At 36.7% G+C, this 24160-nt stretch overlaps 1 protein-coding gene across 2 annotated transcripts in view; it reads left to right on the top strand.

Moving 5' to 3' along the window:
* Nucleotides 1-431: 431 nt before the first annotated feature.
* LOC123769270 (nuclear pore complex protein Nup214) overlaps nt 432-24160 on the top strand; it is a 44596-nt gene continuing 20867 nt past the window's right edge. For both annotated transcript variants that reach the window (XR_006774242.1, XM_045760354.1), the window contains exons 1-13: nt 432-590; nt 1897-2032; nt 3663-3841; nt 6376-6560; nt 7520-7725; nt 9413-9533; nt 10637-10836; nt 11413-11737; nt 16068-16746; nt 17782-17969; nt 20000-20158; nt 20466-20633; nt 22428-22574. Coding sequence is in view for 1 of the 2 variants with exons in the window: in XM_045760354.1 (XP_045616310.1) it covers nt 558-590; nt 1897-2032; nt 3663-3841; nt 6376-6560; nt 7520-7725; nt 9413-9533; nt 10637-10836; nt 11413-11737; nt 16068-16746; nt 17782-17969; nt 20000-20158; nt 20466-20633; nt 22428-22574 (2726 nt within the window). In the remaining variant the exon portion in view is untranslated. The remainder of the gene's footprint in view (nt 591-1896; nt 2033-3662; nt 3842-6375; nt 6561-7519; nt 7726-9412; nt 9534-10636; nt 10837-11412; nt 11738-16067; nt 16747-17781; nt 17970-19999; nt 20159-20465; nt 20634-22427; nt 22575-24160) is intronic.

Here is a 24160-nt window from a genome sequence, read left to right as displayed (position 1 = left end):
GGTTATATTATAGGTTAACTCGCCTACTAACTCGAAAGACTACGTACGTATGGGGATTGAACCCAGCCAGGGATCCTTGATTGGTCAATGTTGACCAAACCATTGGTCTATATTATATTTACTATTTGATCCTGCAAAATCAGGCTATTAGCTCCAGGACCCCGGCTTTCTAACCCAGTTGTATGTCAAGGACGCAGTCTACTGTGCTACAAGATCCATGCATATATGAATTAAATATATTATGAAAAACACATTCTAGTGAATTAAGCCCCATAATGCACATAGATTTATCGTCAACTTCGTTTAATGTTTCTTTATATTTAACCGAAATTAGGTGCAGTAAAATGTATTTATATCATTAAATGTATAATGCAGAATTAAGCTAAAAGAAAAGAATCCAGCCACTGTAGACTAATACGGATTCATCAGCCAGTGTTTGGAGAACGTTGAGGGTAACCACAGTCATCCCTCCGTCTGATTCCTCATGAGCAGTTTGAAATTTGTCTCACAAAACTAATGAATTAACTGAACTCCATTTAGTGTATGAGTCTTGGAAGATGGAAGACGGTCCTGAGAGCGAGCCCAGCACGGTGAGTGATTCAAGTCTATGTAATATAGCAGTAAGTTTGAGCAGTTTATTGGTAGCGGACGGGCTGTGTACTGGTGGCATAGCTTGTGGCTGCGGGCTGACACTTGTGTACTACTGTTAACCTGACACTTACCTGGTAGTCAGCTGGGGTGCTGGACGGTGGCAAGGTATAATACAGCAGCCTGAGAGTTACACTTTCCTGGTAGTCAGCTGGAGTGCTGGACGGTGGCAAGGTATAATACAGCAGCCTGAGAGTTACACTTACCTGGTAGTCAGCTGGGGTGCTGGACGGTGGCAAGGTATAATACAGCAGCTAGGTGTAAGGTACCACTGGTATGGGTCACCGAGTACATGAGTCAGTTTGCCATATGATTGAAAAACACAACCTAATCTAGCCTAACATAACACTATGTATAGTTTGAAAATTATAAAACAGGAAATGCTTATGTACAATATGACCTGCTGCTGTGTTCATGTGGCAGCCGAATTCCGACTGTTCTGTAGCTAAATTAACTTGGCCCAAGTTAATTTCATATATATATCTAGGCTCATAAATAATGAAAATAGGTTTAGATTTCATAAAATGTAACTTTACTACAAGACATAGGAATTTTTCCAATTCATTTAGTTTATGAAAGTTATGGTATGAATTGAAAGAGCAGACATGGTGGTGTTTTATTGATAATGCGAATAAAGTATTATCAATAAAACACCACCATGTCTGAAAGTTTATTACTACCTCACTAAGATCTTACAAATCATGTGAAGTCTCAAATTTTGCATTGCATCAATGATTCCTAATATAGTAACACTGTGCACACGCTGAGCTTGAAGGGGGTGCACCACACACACACAGTGGACATCTTCTAATGCTCCTGAAGGAAACTAGAGTACCTGAAAATACTTTTCCATTACGGTGAAAAATTGCCATGGCTATCTAGGAATGGAACAGGTGACCTGCCTTGATTTACACACAACTTGTCCTGTTTAAGATGGTCTGCAGATAACTGAAACACAATACTGATTTATTGTTAGCAGACAAACATAGCAGTTTGAAGGTTATGATTGAAGTCAATTTAACGTTGTTCATGTGATTTAAGTGAAATCAATTGATTGGGAAAAATGTAAAGGTCACACATTTTGTTAGAACAGCACACATGCAGTTGAACATTCTGTACATTTTTTTCTCACATGGCAAATACTCAGACATGATACTAGGTTATGTTTATAATTTTTCAAAATTTATGCATACAACTTTTCAAGATGTATATTGTAGGTAAATCTAATGATGTTAATTTTTTTTTCAGACTATAAGATTTGTCTCAAACTATGGTGCAGTATTTTCTAAAGATGACGTGATCTTACCAGATGACCAGTGCAGTCTGGTGGTGGTTGCTGCTAAATATGGGTTGATTTTTGTTGGTTGTGGAACAGTTTTTAAAGGTGGGTGATAGCCTCTCGCCTTTTTTTTTTGCAATTAGTATGTGTATGTAGAAAATATGCAGGTTTATTATTATTATTTTTAGATACTCAATATGTTAATTCAGAATATTTCTTGCAAAAAATTAATACTATAGAAGCTATTAAGCTTTATAACACAATACTGTACAGTATGTTCTATGACTATTTACCCATGTATATTTGAATGTTAAAAACAATAGGGGAAATTATATTAAAAAATAAATTATAATTGATTTTAATTATAATTCATGCAACAAAGAATATAGATTTCATACTGCATATAGAATACACAAGATCATACCTGTATGAAAAGTGTTGGCTATTAACTATTTCCCATTTGGTGCCATCTTGATAATTATTTTATAGGTGAACCCCATTTAACATCGTGGTTAGGTTCCTGAAAACCGTGACTTCACTGAAGTAAAAATTCTCATAATTCTAGTGTTATAAGTAAATTTTACATTCCTAGGGACTGTATGGTCATAATGGCTTAGTCTTTCTCCTGATAATTAATTACCTTGCTTACATTCCTAGGGTACTTTGAAAGACAATGATTGTTACATTTTTCTCTTGCCCTTGTTATACCCTTTTACAGTAGTACTTTTAGCTTAGTTTCTAACAATACTGGTACAGTATTGTTTTTATTTGACTTTCAATTAGGATTACTTTCTGTTTAGGCCATTTACCTGTCCTGCCTTCTTGTCCAAGGAAATTTATTACTAATAATATCTAGCTTGGAACACTTATGCTTTGATTAATGTCTGATGAGCTGGTTAGATAAATTTGTTTCAGCAGCAGTTAAATTCACTTGATAATTTTGTTATCATGGCCATGTGGTTGTATTATATTATACAATACAGTATTGTATAATTATATGTACAGTACTGTATTTTCTGCTGTTATTTTCAGTAAACAAAAGTTTTGTTTTAAATACATTATAAACAGTGTTCATCGTCAATATTTAAGTTAGCTCATATACTGTATGTGCTGTATTTTATTTTTGTAAGTACCATAGGCTGATAAGGATTTGGGATGGGACAGGGGGATGGAAAAGTGATTGGGCACCATTCCTTCCCCCTGTCCCATCCCAAATCCTTATCCTGACCCCTTCCCAGTGCTATATAGTTGCAATGGCTTGGTGCTTTCTCCCTGATAGTTCCCTTCCCTTCCACATAATTCTTGTCTATCCTACTTGGTGAAACTTAACAAAAATAGAACCATTTGCTTGTCTGATGTTAAATTTATATATTTAATTTTCTAATAATATAAAAACTAATGTTATCTGGGGCAATGTTAAATGAAGTTCACCTGTACTTACTTGTTTATTATTTTAAATAGGAAAGAAGTGCTTAATAGGGTAAACTTAAAACTTATAAAAAATAAGTATGGTTATAAGGAAGGAGATGTCTTAAATTTAATTAATCAATTGGAAAGTGTTTCTTCAACCATGTAAACAAATGGGGAAGTATGGTAATGTGTGGAGAGTGATGTCATTATAATTACATTATACCTAGTTGGTCTACACCCTGGATAGAGACAGATACTGATAACTTTAGTGGTATTTAATTAAGTCTAATATATTAAAATAAAGTAGATTAACCTTTTTTTTCAGTATTTGAATCCAGAACAGTGGTTGAGGATAAAGAGAAGAATCCTTTGGCCACCATAAACATTGGTGCTGCTGTCACCCATGTTACTTGTAGCTGTGATGGCCTCACACTCATGGTTGTCATCCTTCACAATAATGTTCCGCATGCCCTCTTTTATGAGATCCGCAACTTTGTGCCAGGTGTAAGTACATACTGTAATGTTGTGTACTCTGTTGTTGACATAAGCAGGGTCACGGTAATACAGTCGGGTTCGTTCTTGACATCACTAACCCAAGTCAAGAATTCCAGGTTTAAATCCCAGGTGCCACAGAAATGGTTGGGTACGTTTCCTTTTGCCTCATGCCCCTATCCACCTAGCAGTAAATAGGTACCCAGGAGTTAGTCAGCTTGTTGTGGGGTTGCATCCTGGGTGGGGTTCAGTAATTCAACCCTGGGTGGGGAAGGGGGGGGGACCTTGGTATAAGCCTAACATGTACTGTATGTATAACTTGGCTTCCTGTCCCCCGACACAATGAATTATTATTATTATTAATAAACATTCATAACCAGATGTGATATTTTTCATGTAGTTGTAAGTTGTATGATCCAGGAGAACTTGGCTACTAATTTTGTTCTTCAAATCGTGGCAGAAATATTAAGCTGGGTTTCCTTCAGAGTTGCTATCAAGCATTTGGAGTTCGAATAAATTTTTCCTATTGCGGTTTAATTTAAGTGCTTTCAATCTTAAAGAGGAAAGATAAGCTCTTCAGCAAGCTTTCATACTGTGCTAGTTCAGGTAATACAGAAATCAACATGTACTATTTTTATTTAAACCAGAAAAATTTAACTGTGTAATGCCAAAATGCCATTCTCACACCTTTTCAGTTACCCAAAATAGAGTAACTTTGGGAACTTATGACCCTTTCCAAAAATTCTGCACTTCATTATGTACAGTATTTATGGCTAGAAAGTGATGGGAGCATAGTACAGTAATTCAATCATGTTGAGCTGGGTGCTTTATTGAGAAGAATGGAAATTTTTTAGTTTAGGCGGTCTCAAATATAGAGTACTGTACCTCTATTTTTTCATATTAAATTTGGTTCACTCTGCTTGTAGTGATGAGCTCGGTTACCCAAAGCCCACTGAACTGAATACAATATTTGGGTTATCTGGGCAAAATTGTGTCCAGATAATTTTCTGGCAAAACTTCGCTCTATCTGGACAGAAATCCAGTTAACCAGAGATTACGTTCCGTAAATTTTCAATAACTACGCATTTCAAGCTCTACAGTATCAAACTAAAAGATGGACTTCAATAAGGTTAGATGACATTTCTGTTTTAAATTATACTTTTTCAATTATAGTGTGTGTGTGTGGAAATTCAAATTATGTTGGTTGTGGTACATAAAATTGTGAAAATGGTAATTATTGGACTTGCCCGGTAAAAATTCTGCTTATCTGGACGTCTGGTTTATCCTGTGAGGGATCATAAGAACATAAGAACAAAGGCAACTGCAGAAGGCCTATTGGCCCATACGAGGCAGCTCCTATTTATAACCACCCAATCCCACTCATATACATGTCCAACCCGTGCTTGAAACAATCGAGGGACCCCACCTCCACAATGTTACACGGCAATTGGTTCCACAAATCAACAACCCTGTTACTGAACCAGTATTTACCCAAGTCTTTCCTAAATCTAAACTTACATAAAAACTATTACATAAGATCCTTCCCATGCAGTTCGGATAAGTTAGTTAAGACAGTACAGTACTCTACATGATTGATCACATTGCTTAGTTAGTATTGCCTGAAACATTACTGAAGGGCATTGTGGATATTAAATTTTCATTATCATTTTATGTTTTTGGTAGAAAAGAAAGACCTTAAATAGTTGAAGACTTAAGATTTAGAAGCACCTTAAATATATAGTTTTTGTACTGAAATGTTCACCGATGATTCCTTATGCACTACTACAAAAATAAAGATTGTGTAATACAAACAACTCCAATTTACAAATGTATTGGGTTCTGAAAAGGTGTTTGTAAAGCGATTGCTTGGAATGCAGAGCTAAAGTTCCCATGGGTGCAAGACTGTAAATGGGAGCTGTGTTCCTGGACTACCAAAAAATTGTCTCTTAAAACAGTATTTTTGGCACAAACTGTAGGAAATATAGTTTGTTAGTTATCTAAATGGAAGAATTGGTGAGGTTCACTTGTACTACTGACTGGAGCAATGGTGATCGCAACTTAACACTAGTAAACCATGTGGACTTTTTGATTGATTCACATAAATACAATGGATTCAGATGTAATAACAAGGACTTGAGAGGTCATTCATATCAGCTGTTATTTATAGACAGAACAGTAGTGAATAATGAATGTTTGTAAAACAGAGACCTCCTGTACTGTAAATTTTTTGTAACTTAATCGGAACTTCATCTCTGAAGATAGTGGTGTTGGGTTTGTATTTACCTGATTGTGTTTGAGGTGGACTATGTGGGTTATTGAGAAGATATTACATTCCCCAAGTTTATTTGAATGAAGTCCTACTGAACATTAACCAATATTCTTAAATCATCTTAAGTTATTTCATCCTTTAAACAAGTAAGAAACATAGTTATTAACATTAAGAACCCTAATTAACAGGTCACATTTATGGAAATAGGTTGAAAATAGTGTATATATGTACTATTATCAGATTTCTATTGGTATTACACTAAATTTGAAATTTACAGTGTGGAGATCAAATGCCTTTCGTCAGTACAACACTGAGTTCAGTCAGTGGAGCCCGGGTGCAAGGACTTGCGTGGAACCCTGTTGACCCTTCAAGTATTGCTTTAGCAGCATCTCCAAGCTCACTCTCAATCATCACACTTAAAGAAAGTGAAGTAAGCATTCACTCAAAAGAAATTCAAGCACGGTAAGTGATAATGAAAGCATCCTTTAGGTGACAAATGTTTTCACATACTCATACAGAGATTGAGATTAGTACTAGAGCAGTCACATGCTGGGATATTAGTATACAAAACTGTAATTTTGTATGGGAACAACACATTTTGTGTGTCGGCATACTTTAGTTAGGATAACTGAGCGAGGGATTGTGGCATTAATGATACACAGCCTTTGCTATGCAGTTTATTAGTTACAGTGTATAAGTTTCCAATAAAAAGGGCACCCTTAAAAACAAGTACAGTGAAAGCTCTCTCTTGCCTATTTATTGCCTGTCCCTACCTCCTCATCACAATCGACTTGAGAATGGTCCAGGACGGACCGAAACGTCGTTGTCCCTTCAATTTCTAGTGTGTGGTCTGGTCAACAAGTACAGTGAAGTCATGATTATCCAAAGTAGTTGGCACAAAACCATCTTCACGTTTTTTAACTTTATTTAAGCCAGACACATTTTATTATTCAGTTAGTATTCTAGCTAAGGATGTATTTCAATCAATACATCTTATAAGTATTGTCACTTCCATTCTCTGATACTTTATACTATGTTCATTTGTTGCTTGGTCTTCTCCACGAGCCATATACTTGCTTAATAACTACATTCGTGTGTCAGTTGAAAAGAAAAAATTTTCAGGTATGGTAAATTGGCACTTTGCTCCATGTTTTTAAATACAGCATTTAATGAATCTGGTACTGTTAACTGCTATACATTCTAAATCTGAAACCACAACTATCCTTAGGTCTAAATTAAAACATAATGAAAATCATTGCTACTGCAATCATCATCACAACTTCCATTACAACCACTATTACTGTATTGCTAAAATTACCACCACCTTTATAGCCATAATTATACCTGTCACAACCACTAATGTGACCAGTCATCATTTCAGCCAGTCAGGTCACATTACAAAAACTGTTATATTTTTACAGAGCTGTAGGATGGTCTCCAAAGGGAAAGCAGTTAACAGTTGGTTTAGCTGATGGAACCTTGGCATTATTTAAACCGGATTTGACAGCTGTGCGAAATGTATCGAGGCCTCCTATGGACGATGTTGGCTCAGTGCTAAGTGTAACTTGGTTTACCAACACCGAATTCTTCATCAGCTATAGGATAGTGTCCGAGGAGGGTGCACATGGTATGCATACATATCTCTAATTCAATATTAATTGAATGTTGGATGCCTTTGTACTTGATTAGTTTGTAGGTACTGTACTGATCTAAAGTGGCTGATAAAGGAAAATGTGGTGAATGGATCAAGTACAGTATTTACTATGAGGATAATCTTTTAAACTAAATATTTATTTGCCTGTTTTTGTTCTTTGCTGCTTTATTCCAACAAAGGAATACTCTCAATATGTTTTGAAAAGTTCTGCATTCTGGATTGAGTATGGAATAAAATAATTAAAGGATGAAGACTACCTCAGTAATATGGCATTGAAAAAGCAGTTGGAAATAAAATTCAAACAAAATTAGACAAAAATGCAAAAAAAAAAAAAAAAAACTGTTAACTTTTGAGAAACTGAAGCAAACCCTTTAATAATCTAGGCCTGTGTGTTTGTCAACCAGAATCATCTATTGAAAAATGTAGCCTACTTCAAAGTGTAGTTACATAAATGGAGCTATGCTATCTTCTCTACAATTTTTGTCATAAGTATAAACATAGGTCATTCCTTTGAAGCTTTCGATGACATCATAGTCATATATAGGAGCTACTCTGTGAAGCAGTCATATATTGCAGAATAATAGAGGTCTAGTGACTTGAATAGCTCAATGTACTCGCAGCATAAAATAAAATAATTTGAAACCAAAACATGTACAGAAAATAACACTTAATGAAAATTAAAAAGAATGCCAGTGTGCTTGAAAGCCATCAGTATGCCAGGAGATGTGTGACCAAGAGCCTTAGAAATTGGATAATGCAAGATAACTGAAGAAATCAATTCAGATCAGCCAGTGTACAGTACTGTGAGTCCTCCTAAATCTGAACCTCCCTTTAATGAATCTCTTCAACAACAAACCATCTCTACCCACCTAGGTTATTGGTAGAGCTGTCCCATTTACCTTGTTAGTCAGGCTTCATCCTTGTTCCTTTGGTTAGGGATCGTGGACCTGGTGACCTGTTCCAGTTTTGCTTTTCTATGTTTGGTTTTTGAATTTCCAGTGTTGACCATTATGACCACAGCACTATACTGTACTGTTTGGCAAAAGAATGTATGGTCCAGCATTTTAAAATGCTGTTTGGAGCTCATGAACCCCATCAGCTATCCTTTATTTCTTGAATTCTTGTTTATGGGCTCATGGTAGGTTTCAGCATCGCATGTTTAACATGTTCCATGTTTGTGTTAGGTTAACCACTGTTGGGTTCCTCATCTCAACAGGCTGTTCATAAAGTAGCTTGCAGAGATGAAGAATTGACAGGGTAGAATTGCTAAATTAATGTCATAAAATTAAAATTTATCATAAATAATATGACTAGCTAAAAATATACTGTAGGTATTTATTAAGTTATAGAAATGTTAATATATTTCTGTAGATTTGTTGGCTTCAAAGGAAATTATCCACCTGATGAAAGGTGATAAAACAATTACTGTACAGTATTACAAACCCAACATTTGTGATTTGCAGAGCTATAGCGAGTTTGTATTATTTTGTAAAAAAAAAAAAAAAAAAAGGCACAGGTAGGTTATTCAAAGTTTGGTTTAATGATATAGTTCTATGTCATTAAACCAAAGCTATGTTAATGTATTTGTATTAAGTTATTTTTATATATTAAATGCGTCAATAAATATTTGTTTATATGCGGGTCATTAACTTCATTTCAGTTATGATGTACGTAAACGCCCCTAAAGCAAAAGAGTCAAGATTTGTTATTTATGAATACTTGTGCAACTACAACCAAGGTCCACGACCAGCTATGTTTTATTCAAATTTCTTCGCAGAATGGTAATAATTACTTGTTTTATGTAATTTAATTACATGTACTGTATACAGTAATGTGTTGATGTTTGTAGAGTTAAGAACATATATTTGTGTTTTCTTCTTTTCTGTTGCCTACGTAAAATATTTGGTTTACATGTCCTTTACCTTATATGAAACTTGTCTACTCTCCACAAGATCACAAGTCCAACACACTGGACTTGTGATCCTGTGGTCCCGGGTTCGATCCCGGGCGCCGGCGAGAAACAGTGGGCAGAGTGTCTTTCACCCTATGCCCCCTGTTACCTAGCAGTAAAATAGGTACCTGGGTGTTAGTCAGCTGTCACGGGCTGCTTCCTAGGGGTGGAGGCCTGGTCGAAGACCGGGCCACGGGGACACTAAAGCCCCGAAATCATCTCAAGATAACCTCAAGATAACCTCATTAATTTTCTATTGGGAAATCTCATCCTGTTAGTTATAGCTGTCCCACCTTACCTGTACTAACCTTATTTGGTATGTTCAAGTTAAGTACATTGGTCCTTATATTCTTTAATCTTGTACGTACTAAAAAAATAGTGTTGTGTAAACTTCTGGCACTATGCCCATCAGATTTTGTGTAACAAATCCCAATTAGTTTCACCTAATTTTTTTACATTATGGTAAACAGTTTGAATATAAAACCTTGAATGTTTTATATTCAAACTGTTCCTTCCATTGCTATATATGATTTAATTATTATATGGCAACATTAATTTACTTTTACATTTTTTCAATACTTAACCCATCCTTGTTAAGAGATTTCAATACTGCATCTTGTATTTTCATGTCTGGCCTTCCCCCCCCTCCCCCCCCCCCCCCCTTCCTTGCAGCTTAAAAACTTTTTGTTCTTTTTTTAATAAAATATTCACTGATCCACAGAGTCGGTTATAGACAGTAATTCAGCACGTCAGGACAAAATGCTAGGCTGAAGCTAGAAGTCTCACTCCCATGATTGGTTACAACCAAAACACATCTAGTTTTCTTAATTATATTGCACAATCTCTCATTTGATTCTTAACTGCTGTTTTTGAAAGGTATTGTAATTACCTACAGTGAATGAAGTTGACTTACCCCAATGTCTTAATTTGCAGGAGCCTTATGTGTGTGTTGTCATCACGAGCCAACCAGTTAGGAGTCTTGGGCCACCCTGAAAGTGGTGGTGAAAATTGGTGTGAATATGAAATTGAAGAAGGTGGGAGAGCTGAAGTTCACTCTGTCTCTGTAACTGAAGAAACATTTCCTTTAGGCTTGGCAGTGGACTTCACATCACAGAAGATTTTTATTAATAAAGGTAAGCTGGTTTTTAAATGTATTGTATGAGAAAGTAGTAAAACCACACACAAACACTCCATTTCATTAATTATCAACCCTTTTGCTGCTAAAATGCACTTGTTGAATAATGTTCAGGCATAATATTATCTGGCATCTGAGAACACAAATTAAATATTTTAATGAGTCGCATAGACATTCTTTTGGGTTTATAGTAGTGAATAAATGGAATGCACAATAAAGTGAAATGGTGTAGGCAGACTCCATATGTAGCTTTAAATGTAGATATGACAAGAGCCCAAAAGGCTCACCAGTTTCAAACAAGAAAGCAAATGATAAAGCCTTCATATTGTCATTATCTGCACCATGGCTGTCACATGCCCAATAATACTGTTTAGTAAATAGTCTATAATATCAAAGCTTGTTTAATTGGACTACACCATATTTTAAGAGTTAATTTTTTTCATGGCTGAATTAAAGCTAAATTTAAATTGAGCACAATTTGTATAAACAATTTGTGCTAGGTTTTATGTGCTAAATTAAATGAAGTAGGAATACTGTAATATTGATAAGTAAATATAATTGTTTCTAATTCCAGATGAAACCACCTTTGGTCCTTGTCCTGTAATCTTCACCTTGTCAACTGGAGGAGAGCTTAACATGTTCCATGTGGTTAATGCCAGACCAGATGCTCCAGCCCTAACCTGCCCCTTGGAGAGTCTCCCTAATAATGGGCATCGCTCTCCACAGCAGTATGGGGGAGTTGCCAGTTACGTTGCTCCTGCAGTTTTGAACATCCCAAAAGTTGATATCAGTACACCCTCAAACATACCAGGATTAACAGTTAATATACCTAAAATGACTATAGAACATGGAGCATTAACTGGAGGAGCATTTCCTGTTACATCAAGTTTATTTGATAGGTTGGTAAATTCTGTATTGGGTGGCTTGCAAGTAATGAATCCATAAGATGTTATGAAAATGTGAGGGCTATAAGATATTTTAAATGTATAATTAACACTTAAAGTATTTATTATGAAAACTACTAGGTAAGACAATACTAACATTTTTATTGTTGGACGACAATACTAACATTTTTATTGTTGGACATAATTAGGGTCCTAATGAATTTTTTTTTTACAACTAAAGGTTTGTACACAGAGAACAACAAAGAAATTAGTGAAATTCTACAAGGCCAGTATGAAACTATGTTTAGCATCCCAATAAACAACATGAAAGTTGAGGATCCGGACAGTTTCTTTATGAATGATATCCAAGCTCCAGATAACATAACCGATATTAATTATATATTAATTAATATTAATAATAATTATTAACTTGGATATTAATTATTACCCATATTAATTATTAACTCAGGATACTTTGAAAGAGAAATTGACATGTCCATTCACTCAGCCTCTGCTCCAGACTCATAGAATTCAATATTCATAAAGAAATTTAATGTACCAGTAGCGCAAGCACTCAGTGTAATATGGAGAAAGAGCCTAGATACAGGTGTGATACCAGCAGCACTTAAATCAGCAGATATAGATTCTCTGCACAAGGGAGGTAGTAAAGCTTTGGCAATAAATTATAGACCAGTTGCACTAACATCACACATAATAAAACAAGGCTCCAAGTAAGAGTGATTAGGAATCAAATTAATAGTTATGGAAAATAATGAACTTCACAACCCAGGACAACATGGATTTAAAGTGGGAAGATCTGTCACAGTTACTCTACCAATATGACAGAATCACAGAAGCCTTAGAAATATATAAGGCTTTTTACCGGAAGATACTGGAGGGCCAGGTCCCAAATTTGCACAGTAGAATAATAATATACTGGAGTAAAAGATACAGAAGGAAATGCAGAATAGAACCGGTGAGGAGTAGAGGTGCTATAGGCAAAATCAGAGAACACTGTCTGAACATCAGGGGTCCAAGGCTGTTCAACACCCTCCCAGCAAACATTAGAAATATTGCCAGAATGAAGGTGGATGTATTCAAGAGGCACTTGGACAGGTTCTTGCAAGAAGGGCTAGACCAACCAGGCTGTAGTGGATGTGTGAGCCTGCAGGCCGCTCCAAGCAACATCCTGTTGGACTAAGATATCACAAGTCGAGCCTAGCTCGGGGAATAGAAGAACTCCCGAAACCCTCTCCAGGTATGCTCCAGGTAAGAGTTGTATCAGGCCTCTTGAGACCCACTGCTGACCCACCAGGAGCTAGGACCAGAATCTGACTCTATAATGTGGGAGGAGTTCTGTGATTAGAGATCTATCCAAAACTGAGAAAACCCACTGGAAAGATTAGGTGCAACAAAACATGATACTGGTTGAAAGAAAGAAAAATAACAATGTATGAAAACAAGGCAAATGGTGCAGGCGATGAGTCACAATAACGTGGCTAAAGTATGTTGACCAGACCACACACTAGAAGATGAAGGGATGACGACGTTTCGGTCCGTCCTGGACCATTCTCAAGTCGATTGTGAGAATGGTCCAGGACGGACCGAAATGTCGTCGTCCCTTCACCTTCTAGTGTGTGGTCTGGTCAACAAGGCAAATGGTGTTTTGCTGCAGGTAAACAACCCTTATCCATGACACTGTGGTCCCAGCCCATCACCTGCGACACTCACTGGTTGCCAATATGAAACATGATAAATCCTCAAAGGGAAGGTTGGAAAAGACAGGGCAGGGATGGAGAGCTACTAAGAATCTACCAGAAAAGTATGTTACATAGATTAAACATTTGATTTCTGGGAAGGCCATCTTTGTATCTCTGGTGCTTACCCTTTGGTGCTACAGTAGAGGAAAACTAATTTGCTGAAAAGGAGCATAAGATTAACAAATCCCAGAAAAAGTAGAGAAGGGCCTAGCTATAGGAGAGGGTGGGAGAAAAGGGTGTTGGCCTCACAGCACCTGTTTGGCTCTTTGGTATTTGGAGTGTCACTGACATTCTTTTGCCCTGCCCCTCCTTTCCAGTTCTCACATGGATAAACCCAGCCCATCTGTTCTATTTTGCTGTTTTTTCCTATTTAAATTTTTGTCTGCCTCCTCTCTCTCTAGACATTATTTTGAGTAAGCTAGGGAAGCTATTGAGGGGGCTCTCAGAAGTCAAAGATTGACTGTAATGAAACACTTTTCTGGTGGGCTCACAAGTACTTCCCTGACCCCACCTTGTTCTCCTCTTTCTCGTAGTCACTGATATCTAGGCATTATAACCACAAACACACATACAACCACAATCAGGCACAATTACTCCACCAGTCTGTGCCCATTACTTTCCCAGTACAGTGCTTGTAATACCACCTATGTTGTCCAGTGCTGGCTGGACACCAAAGGGTAGTTTTCATATATATATATATATATATATATATATATATATATATATGTGTGCGGAAAATCCACAGAGAAATATGAAATGAGGTGAACGTTTCGGCTTTGTTAAAGCCTTTGTCAACACCAGACTGACTGAGTCAGTCAGACTGATTTGAGTCAGTCTGGTGTTGACAAAGGCTTTAACAAAGCCGAAACGTTCACCTCATTTCATATTTCTCTGTGGATTTTCCGCATAAAATGATCAGTGTTTTGTGATCGTCAATTGCATATATATATATATATATATATATGCGTACCTAGTAGCCAGAACTCACTTCTCAGCCTACTATTCAAGGCCCGATTTGCCTAATAAGCCAAGTTTTCCTGAATTAATATATTTACTATAATTTTTTTTTTATGAAATGATAAAGCAACCCTTTTCTCTATTTATGAGGTCAATTTTTTTTTATTGGAGTTAAAATTAACGTAGATATATGACCGAACCAAACCAACCCTACCTAACCTAACCTAACCTATATTTATAGGTAAGGTTAGGTTAGGTAGCCAAAAAAAGCTAGGTTAGGTTAGGTTAGGTAGGTTAGGTAGACGAAAAAACATTAATTCATGAAAACTTGGCTTATTAGGCAAATCGGGCCTTGCATAGTAGGCTGAGAAGTGCGTTCTGGCTATTAGGTACGACATATATATATATATATATATATATATATATATATATATATATATATATATAATATGTCGTACCTAATAGCCAGAACGCACTTCTCTGCCTACTATGCAAGGCCCGATTTGCCTAATAAGCCAAGTTTTCATGAATTAATTGTTTTTCGACTACCTAACCTACCTAACCTAACCTAACCTATCTTTTTCGGCTACCTAACCTATAAAGATAGGTTAGGTAGGTTAGGTAGGGTTGGTTAGGTTTGGTCATATATCTACGTTAATTTTACCTCCAATAAAAAAAATTGACCTCATACATAATGAAATGGGTAGCTTTATCATTTCATAAGAAAAAAATTAGAGAAAATATATTAATTCAGGAAAACTTGGCTTATTAGGCAAATCGGGCCTTGCATAGTAGGCTGAGAAGTGCGTTCTGGCTACTAGGTACGACATATATATATATATATATATATATATATATATATATATATGTCGTACCTAATAGCCAGAACGCACTTCTCAGCCTACTATTCAAGGCCCGATTTGCCTAATAAGCCAAGTTTTCATGAATTAATGTTTTTTCGTCTACCTAACCTACCTAACCTAACCTAACCTAGCTTTTTTTGGCTACCTAACCTAACCTTAGCTATAAATATAGGTTAGGTTAGGTTAGGTAGGGTTGGTTAGGTTCGGTCATATATCTACGTTAATTTTAACTCAAATAAAAAAAAATTGACCTCATACATAGAGAAAAGGGTTGCTTTATCATTTCATAAGAAAAAAATTATAGTAAATATATTAATTCAGGAAAACTTGGCTTATTAGGCAAATCGGGCCTTGAATAGTAGGCTGAGAAGTGAGTTCTGGCTACTAGGTACGACATATATATATATATATATATATATATATATATATATATATATATATATATATATATATATATATATATATATATATATATATATATATATATATATATATATATATATATATATATATATATATATATATATATATATATATATATATATATATATATATATATATATATATATATATATATATATATATATATATATATATATATATATATATATATATATATATATATATATATATATATATATATATATATATAAAATACACACGCACACACAGAGTACTTCCATTGCTCAATTGCTGTTCTGTGTTTAAATTTTTTATAATTTCCAGGATATAACCATTATTGATATAAATTTGTACATATTGCAGTTCCACGCCAGAACAGCATGCTGGGGCAGGAATGGGACCAAAATTGACATCATTTCCTCAGCAGACATCTGATAATATAAAGTCAAACTTTTCATTTGCCAAGACATCATCTGGAATTTTTGACTCTAGTACCCCCGTCACAGGATCTTCTGGGAGTACAAGTTCATTCTTTGGAACTGCAAAACCTCCATCTTCACCTTCTAAAGTTTTATCTTCCTTCATGTCTCCTTCATCTACATCAAGTGTTGCAATGTCCAATGCTGAAATTTCATCTGCATCACCATTTAGTATTGAAAGAAAAGCTGAAGGTGCCAAAACTTCTCATGCTGGAAACAGTGGTCAGCAAACATCAGCAAATACTGCTGGACAAGGATTGAAGTTTCCATCTTTTCAGCTGCCACAAGCAAGTACTGTAGCCGGGAGCATTATTCAGGGTAAACCAGCTCTTTCCCCAGTCAGCTGTACTCCCATCAATGCTAAAAAATCTCCAGTCACCTCTGACATTACAAAGCAAGCCGAAACACAGAGTAGCAGCAGATTCCCATGTCCGGCACCTGGCCAAGCATTACTTGCAGGGAAGGAAATGGATTCATGTCTCATATCAACAATTGAAGTTGCATCAGCTCAGTTTGAGGAAGAACTTCATGATCATGTAAACCAAAGAGAGTCCAGCAATGAGGTAAATTTTTGTGATTGGATGGCCTTTATATTAATAGCCCTAATTCATCATCTTATATGCTAGTTAATGGTGAAAAGATCATTGGAAACATTTTCTCTGCTTCATTATTCAGTAATTCTATTTCTTTGTGGTCAGGTATTCCTGGTTGGGGATATGTTTCGGTTTTTCATTGGTCTTTGTGAATTATCTTTAGAGAAACCTTGTTTATTGACTTCAGATTTACAACAGGCAACATGGTAAAAAAAAGTTTGTGTGAAATTATACAGGCCCTATTACTGGCCGCTTTACAAAAAATATTGTTCACTGCAATCGGTGAGTTAGCAAATAAACTGACACAATAGTTTTAATGTGGGAACATATTCCCACTGCTTATGGAAAATCTGGTTTCTACTTGCAAATGCTTCTTTGGAACAAATTCTATTCGTAAGTTGGGGACTCCTTGTAACTCCTAGATTCAGTAATTAATTTTTTACTTTAGTTTTGTTCTGTAGAATTTTTCTTGTAGAAGTAGTTGTGCACCCACATTAGCCTTAACCTCAATATGCAAAGTGGCTAATGGGTGTGCAAAAAAAGTGTTAACTAGTTTTTGACTATGTAATGTGTTTCTTGTGGAAACTTCTAATTGTGGAAGGTGTAAATGCAAACAAAAAGAAATATAAGGAAACACTATATAGGGGGACTGTACAAGTGGTCATTTAGGATAACTTACTAAAACAGGGTATTGGAAGTTATTCAAATCAAAATTTCAAGGGCAGACATGTCAGAATTCAAATGAAGGGATTTAAAAAAATGCACTATGAACAGCAAGGCTAGTATGTGGGGCATTAAAAACCTTAAAAACCTCACTTTTCCATAGTCACTGTTAAGTTAGCTCCATCAACTTAAGTTTGCATCACTCTTCTCACGTATTGAAATACGATGACCTAGGGACACTTCATTGTCTATGACAAAAAATTTTGTTGATCAAGTAATCATTAGTCATCTCCTGAAGTATAGGTTTTATATATTTTCATTGGGCAATGACATTCCAAACAGATTGGCACAAAGCAAGAGATGGGAAATATTCGGCGGTCTCTAATTGAAGAAATGGAATGGATCAATCAGATGTCATCTACCACAACTGAGCTGAAAGGGGAGGTATCCCAGTTGCATTCAGATGTCTTGGAGGGCTACACACTGCTGGAGGAAGCCGAAGCACAACTCAGCAAAAGTAAAAATCCACGGTAGGCTGTAGAATTAAAATTATTCATGTCATTTTTCTTCTTTAATAATATAAGGACAAAAATACAATAACTTGGTTTGGATAAGGAAGTAATACACAGTCAGACATGCAGTTTAGCATCCCCATGTATTTCATAGTATGGTATTGTACTATTTTTTCCTGCCAAACAATCATGTTATTTTCTGGTTCAGGGCATGCCATGAGAGCATGCCAGTATTGGTTGTGATGGCGGCAGTTTGTTCATTTAACAGGATTTAGATACCTTTCAACTGTTAATATTGAAATATTGAATTATTTTGCTAACAATATTAGTATTGCTGATGTGTTGCCAAACATTTGATCATGTGGCCAAAATAAGAGGGGCGTCATGTTGCCTGCTGGATAGAAAATAGACTAAAGGGCTGCCTGCTGCTCGCCACTGCATCAACACAACTCCAGGCTCCAGTGTGGAGTCCACATCTAGTCAAAAACAAAACGAAGTTAGAAAGGGTTCGGAGGTATGCCACCAGGCTAGTTCCCGAGCTGAGAGGTATGAGCTAAGAGGAAAGATTGCTGGAACTGAATGCAAGAGTTAGGGGAGACATGATCACTACTTATAAAATTCTCAAGAGGAATTGACAGGGTAGATAAAGATAAACTGTTTAACACGGGTGGTATGCGAACAAGGGGGAGACAGGTGGAAACCGAGTACTGAAATGGGCCACAGGGATGTTAGATAGAACTTTTTCAGTGTCAGAGTACTTAACAGATGGAATGCATTAGGAAGTGATGTGATGGAGGCTGACTCCATACATAGTTTAAAATGTAGATATGATAAGAGCCCAGTAGGCTCAGGAATCTGTACACCATAGGCTCGGGAATCTGTACACCATAGGCTCAGAAATCTGTACACCATAGGCTCAGGAATCTGTACACCATAGGCTCAGGAATCTGTACACCATAGGCTCAGGAATTTGTACACCATAGGCTCAGGAATCTGTACACCATAGGCTCGGGAATCTGTACACCAGTTGATTGACAGTTGAGAGGCGGGACCAAAGATCCTAAGCTCAACCCCCGCAATCACAACTAGGTGAGTACGTCATAAATAAAATTTTTAAGCAAATGTATAGTTAATACTAAAGTAAAAATTGTAATGTTGTATGGGCAAGTAGTGATGGAAGAACTAAGGCTAATGCCTTGGCCCATTTCCTTCATTTACCATCAACCAGCAGCTATAACTATATCAATCATTTAATTGTAAACATGTAAAATATAAGAAATTAAGTTTATTAATGAAAACAAATTAAATAGGGATTACACTGACGTGTGTCAGGTGATTGTGTCATCATGTTTAGTTTATTTATTATACACCCCCATACCCATCTTGTGGGCGGTAGTGGAAAGGGTTACACAGGCACATAATGGGTTCAGGGACTGAACCCCACAATTCATTTACCTAAGCAAGTTTCAATCTTGATGAGCTAGTTACAAAATTCAATATACGTCGTCACATCATCAATGGGTTCAAGATCGACCAAAAGTACAGTTTCTAAATTAAGCAGCTGACATATGAGGAGAGATAGTGTCACAATTGATATGTTTGTCCTGCACACCGTCCCCCATCCAGTGGGCAGCGGTGGATAGGTTACAGTCACTTAGTTACTACCTACAGTTAGCAAACAGGATATTTGGCTAAAATTTCTGGTAGCAGATCATTTTGAATGAAATATTTACACATCTTTGGAACATTGGTTATCGAATTGTCTCTGAATTCACATATCTTTTTGCACTCCATCACATAGTGACGGACGGTGTGTGAATAATTTTGTTGACACAGTTTACATTTGGTCAGGTCTACACCAGCAGTTAATAAGAATGTAGCACTTTAGGTAAGATGTTGGATACTATTTCTTACCTGGCAAAATGCTCTGTATGTGATTTTTTTATGTTAATCTTGTAGAACAAAAGGTGTTAGTCTTCAAAGAGCTAGAAGAAGAGTGAGTTTTTTAAGGGGTAGTTCATAGACCTATTGGTGCAATATCTTTGCAGGCACTACTTGTCCCTTCAGTCACGACCTCTTGACCCACGTAGTCGCAAGAAACTGGAGGAAGTACGCTCTTTATATCAGTATCTTCAGAGTCAATTGGGCGAGGTGGACATTAGACTTCATCTTGATTGGGCTGCCTTCACAAATACCACAAACAAAAAGTAAGTGAACTGGTATATATTTATATTTATATATAAATATAAATAATTTGTGTGTGTGTGTAAATCACAAAAATTAACATGTGATGGAAAAATGTGAGTGTCACATTTTTCATCACATGTCACATCACATCAGCCTATTCATTGTGACATTAGGAAATGGGAAGGGGATTCTGATGATTATGCTAAGGATATACTCGATATGCATGATTCAGGGAAATTTAAGTAGACTTGCTTGACGAGTTAATATTTGTAGATCTTAAAACTGCTTTAAACTTAATTATATCACATCTTCCTCATATTTGTATAGAAAACATGAATTACCAGCATCGGAAACGCTGTACCAAGCCCTACGAAAGTGCCACAGTCTACGAATGGTATGTGAGAAGCAAGTAGATGCTCTTTGTGACCGACTAAAAACCCTCCAACTCAGTTTTCTCAAGTTTGGGTTTGCACCATCTCATCGGCAGTACGAAGAGTAAGTATTTCTTATATACACTGTATTAATGAACTTAAGAGTTGGTATTTTTGTGTTATATAATTCAGAAGAATAAGTAAAAAATAATTACCATTTAGATATTCAGAGTATGAACCCCTTAGGGTTTTAGCAGCATTTTCTGAGGGGCCCCTCAATAGCTTTCCAAGGTTTAGGTCTGAGTTTGCCTAGCCTTAACCAACCGCACCAGGCCTACTGAAGCCAGGACCAGAATCTCGCTCGATTTATGAGACTTAGCTTGGGTATCGGAGATCATCCCAAAATGTCTCTTTTTTGGTGGAGCCACCAGGACTCTACTAAAGTAGACACCAACAGCCGGGAAACACGACCCGGGACAACACAGGACCGAAGAGGATCAGGCAGATTGACTAGATACCTGGCTGTCCTAACCCTGTTAGTCTGCCAAAATACCCAAGCTCGAATATCCACCCAAGACATTTTAGAGAAGACTGCTGTGTGTGCTGTATATTTGTGAATATCATGGACCTAGTGATAGACCGCAGGCTGGGTAGCCTGATGACACTGTGGACTACCTTAGAAATAGGAGCCTTAGAACAGTGGACCACGGAGGCCAGATCAACCCAAAGGCAGTGACAAGCAGGTGGCGACAAATTGTCCCCACTGGACACAAATGATGCACCCCCAGCTGAATTGCCCAAACATCAATAACCAAAGAACCCTTCCAGAAGCCTGGCAACTCATTCTTTGCCAGAAAAGGAGATGGTTGCAAGTGAAAAAAATGCCCACCAGGAATCAGAAAAACATAATCTTCCCATGTTCGGAGAAGAGCATAAAGGCCATTAACTTGACAACCAGAGGCAAGAGCCATCAACACGCCACCTTAAAAAAAAAAGGAAACCCAGAGCGAAGAAGACATGAACCAAAGTGAAGATAGAAAATCAATGACCCTGCCCGGGGACCAGAATGGCTAGGGTGAGAAAGAACTCGAGACAACGTGTTGTCTCGAGTTTCTTCAACAGAAAAGTGTTGAAGAAGAATCAAAGGTAAAAGCCAACAATATCTCTTGTTGACATGATAAGAGGCAACAGTATTAGGCATAAGATGCCAATAAAGAAATGACTACAAAGTAAATGATAATACCATATGAACCAAAACAAGAAAGACGGTGACCAACAAGGTACGTCGCTGGACCAATTCTCTGTAAGAGATACCTGGTTGATACCTGGTTGATGGGGTTCTGGGAGTTCTTCTACTCCCCAAGCCCGGCCCGAGGCCAGACTTGTGAGAGTTTGGTCCACCAGGCTGTTGCTTGGAGTGGCCCGCAGGCCCACATACCCACCACAGCCCGGTTGGTCCGGCACTCCTTGAAGGAAACAATCTAGTTTCCTCTTGAAGATGTCCACGGTTGTTCCTGTAATATTTCTGATCCTCGCTGGTAGGACGTGTAACAACCGTGGACCTCTGATGTTCATACAGTGTTCTCTGATTGTGCCTATGGCACCTGACTGAGCCATGGGAAAATGCCCGAGTTAGGACACCATGCTAGGGTATTTATCTAGCAGCAAATTAATTTACCTTCTTTACCTAGGGATGTCTAATTTTTATTAAAGCATTAGCTTATTTTGTTGCACCTTTGCTTTCTGTTTAGTTTCACCCAGTTCTGTGGTTGATCTCAGATATTCTGTTAAACAGGGGATGTAGGGTTAAAGCTTTGTTGTATCAGTGGTAAGTTCAAATTGTCTGGCAGGAAGAGAGGGGGGGGCCTACCATAAAAGAGCGTAGTATTCAATGCTTTATTTTTTTACATTTGAACAGTGATGATGCTCTGGCTATCCTTGAGAGAACTCTTCGAGAGACTACACTGTCTCCAAATCCTCATCTCTCACCACTCAAAATGCTGCCTCCTAAGAAGCAGAACAAGTTGCAGAAGGTTCTTGCTCAAAGAAGCACCATTCCACTAAGGTAAAGATAAGATTAAAATTTAAACTGTGTTAACTGCTGTTCTTCACTACTGCTTAATAAAGTATTTTTCAGGTTTAATTACATTTAAGGACACCATAATGTGGAGAGAAATTTTTGGATAAAGCGAGCTTACCTTAAGAAGGTTGGTTCACTCCTGAATGCTAAATAAGTTAGCAAGTTGTAACTTGGTTGTGGCAGAGGTTGTTCATTGTTTCCTTGGGGTATTAGAATGTTGCTACTTCCCTCTAGAAATTAAATTAAATTGGTGCACTATATCATTGCTTCCATTATTGGTGATGACAATCCACTCATGTCTGAGCAGTAATCAAACTGCTCTCAATCTCAGTACTCTTTATAGATAATTAGAAATGTTTCATTTAAAAATATTGCTAAGAATACTGGATTGTTTTTCAGGTATCCATATCTATCTAAAATCTGTATGCACTTTAAGAAAAGGAGCTTGCTAATCTAACCCCATTAACCCAGGCTTTGGGTAATCCGTTCAAAATCGAGTCCGAGTTTTGTCTTATCAAACTTCCCCAAACTCGAACAGAAATATGGGTTGCTAAGAGTTTGTTTGGGTTGCTGAATGATGTTGGGTGACTTATGCTCACCAGAAAGTCAAGGACCTTCAACCAGTGCAGCTTCAGTAGCTCTGTCAAAACTGACCTTGCCAAGCTCATGTACAGTGATTATAGTGTTGTTTTAGGTTAGTTTAGAAAAATTAACATTATTGAAGCTCTTCAAGCAGATGAACTCCAACAAGGTAAGTTGAATTTGTTATTGTCACTAAATTATTTGAGTTCTCATAAGTACCATATATGAAGGTCCTCCCCTATACATGTAATTTTATATTTATTGTGTGTGAAAATATTGATTACTGTATGTTGGTTGTAATATAAAGCAATGTGAATGTTAATATTTGGATCTTCCTGGTAAGAATTCCTGCTAATCCAGATGTTCAGCTAAGTCGTAGAGGGATGGGTCCCATATGATCCAGATTAGCAAATGTAGACAGTAGTTGAGAGTAGATACGTGCCATGTTTAATACTGAGGATACTTTCCTGAAACTGGGATCACTATAAGGGGTCATTGTAACATAGTTCTTATGAAGATAGATTCCCAAATAGTAATATTTTGCCTAGAGCAACATTTCAAAGGTTATTAGACTGGGGAGGTGAAAACATGAAGAGTAAAGTAATTGATAAAAAAAACAGTTTATAGGATAAAGAACACCAATTTAACTTTGAATTGCTAAGAATGGAATAGGTGGTGTAATGTCTTACTATGAAATTTGCATAATAGCTATTAAACTGCATTGTGTCAAAAAGTACTGTACCTTAGTAATATAGTATATTACACCTCACCAGGTAACTTATGAGTTGCCTTTAGTTGACAACATCCTTATCTTGGAATATGATTATCAATCATACTACATTAGAAATAAATCCATGATGTGAATTTATTAGTTCAAGTTGTGAAATAAGAGTTTTTGTTGTACAGTACCAGTATATACAAAGATCAAATACCAGGATTTAGCAAAGAAATATGACAACAATAAATCTTAACAGTATCGCTCGCTTTGG

This window comes from Procambarus clarkii, chromosome 66 (assembly GCF_040958095.1).
Source record: "Procambarus clarkii isolate CNS0578487 chromosome 66, FALCON_Pclarkii_2.0, whole genome shotgun sequence".
NCBI classification, from domain to species: domain Eukaryota; kingdom Metazoa; phylum Arthropoda; class Malacostraca; order Decapoda; family Cambaridae; genus Procambarus; species Procambarus clarkii.
The sequence above is the reverse complement of the archived record's forward strand: the minus strand, read 5'-3'. Positions and strand labels throughout refer to the sequence as shown.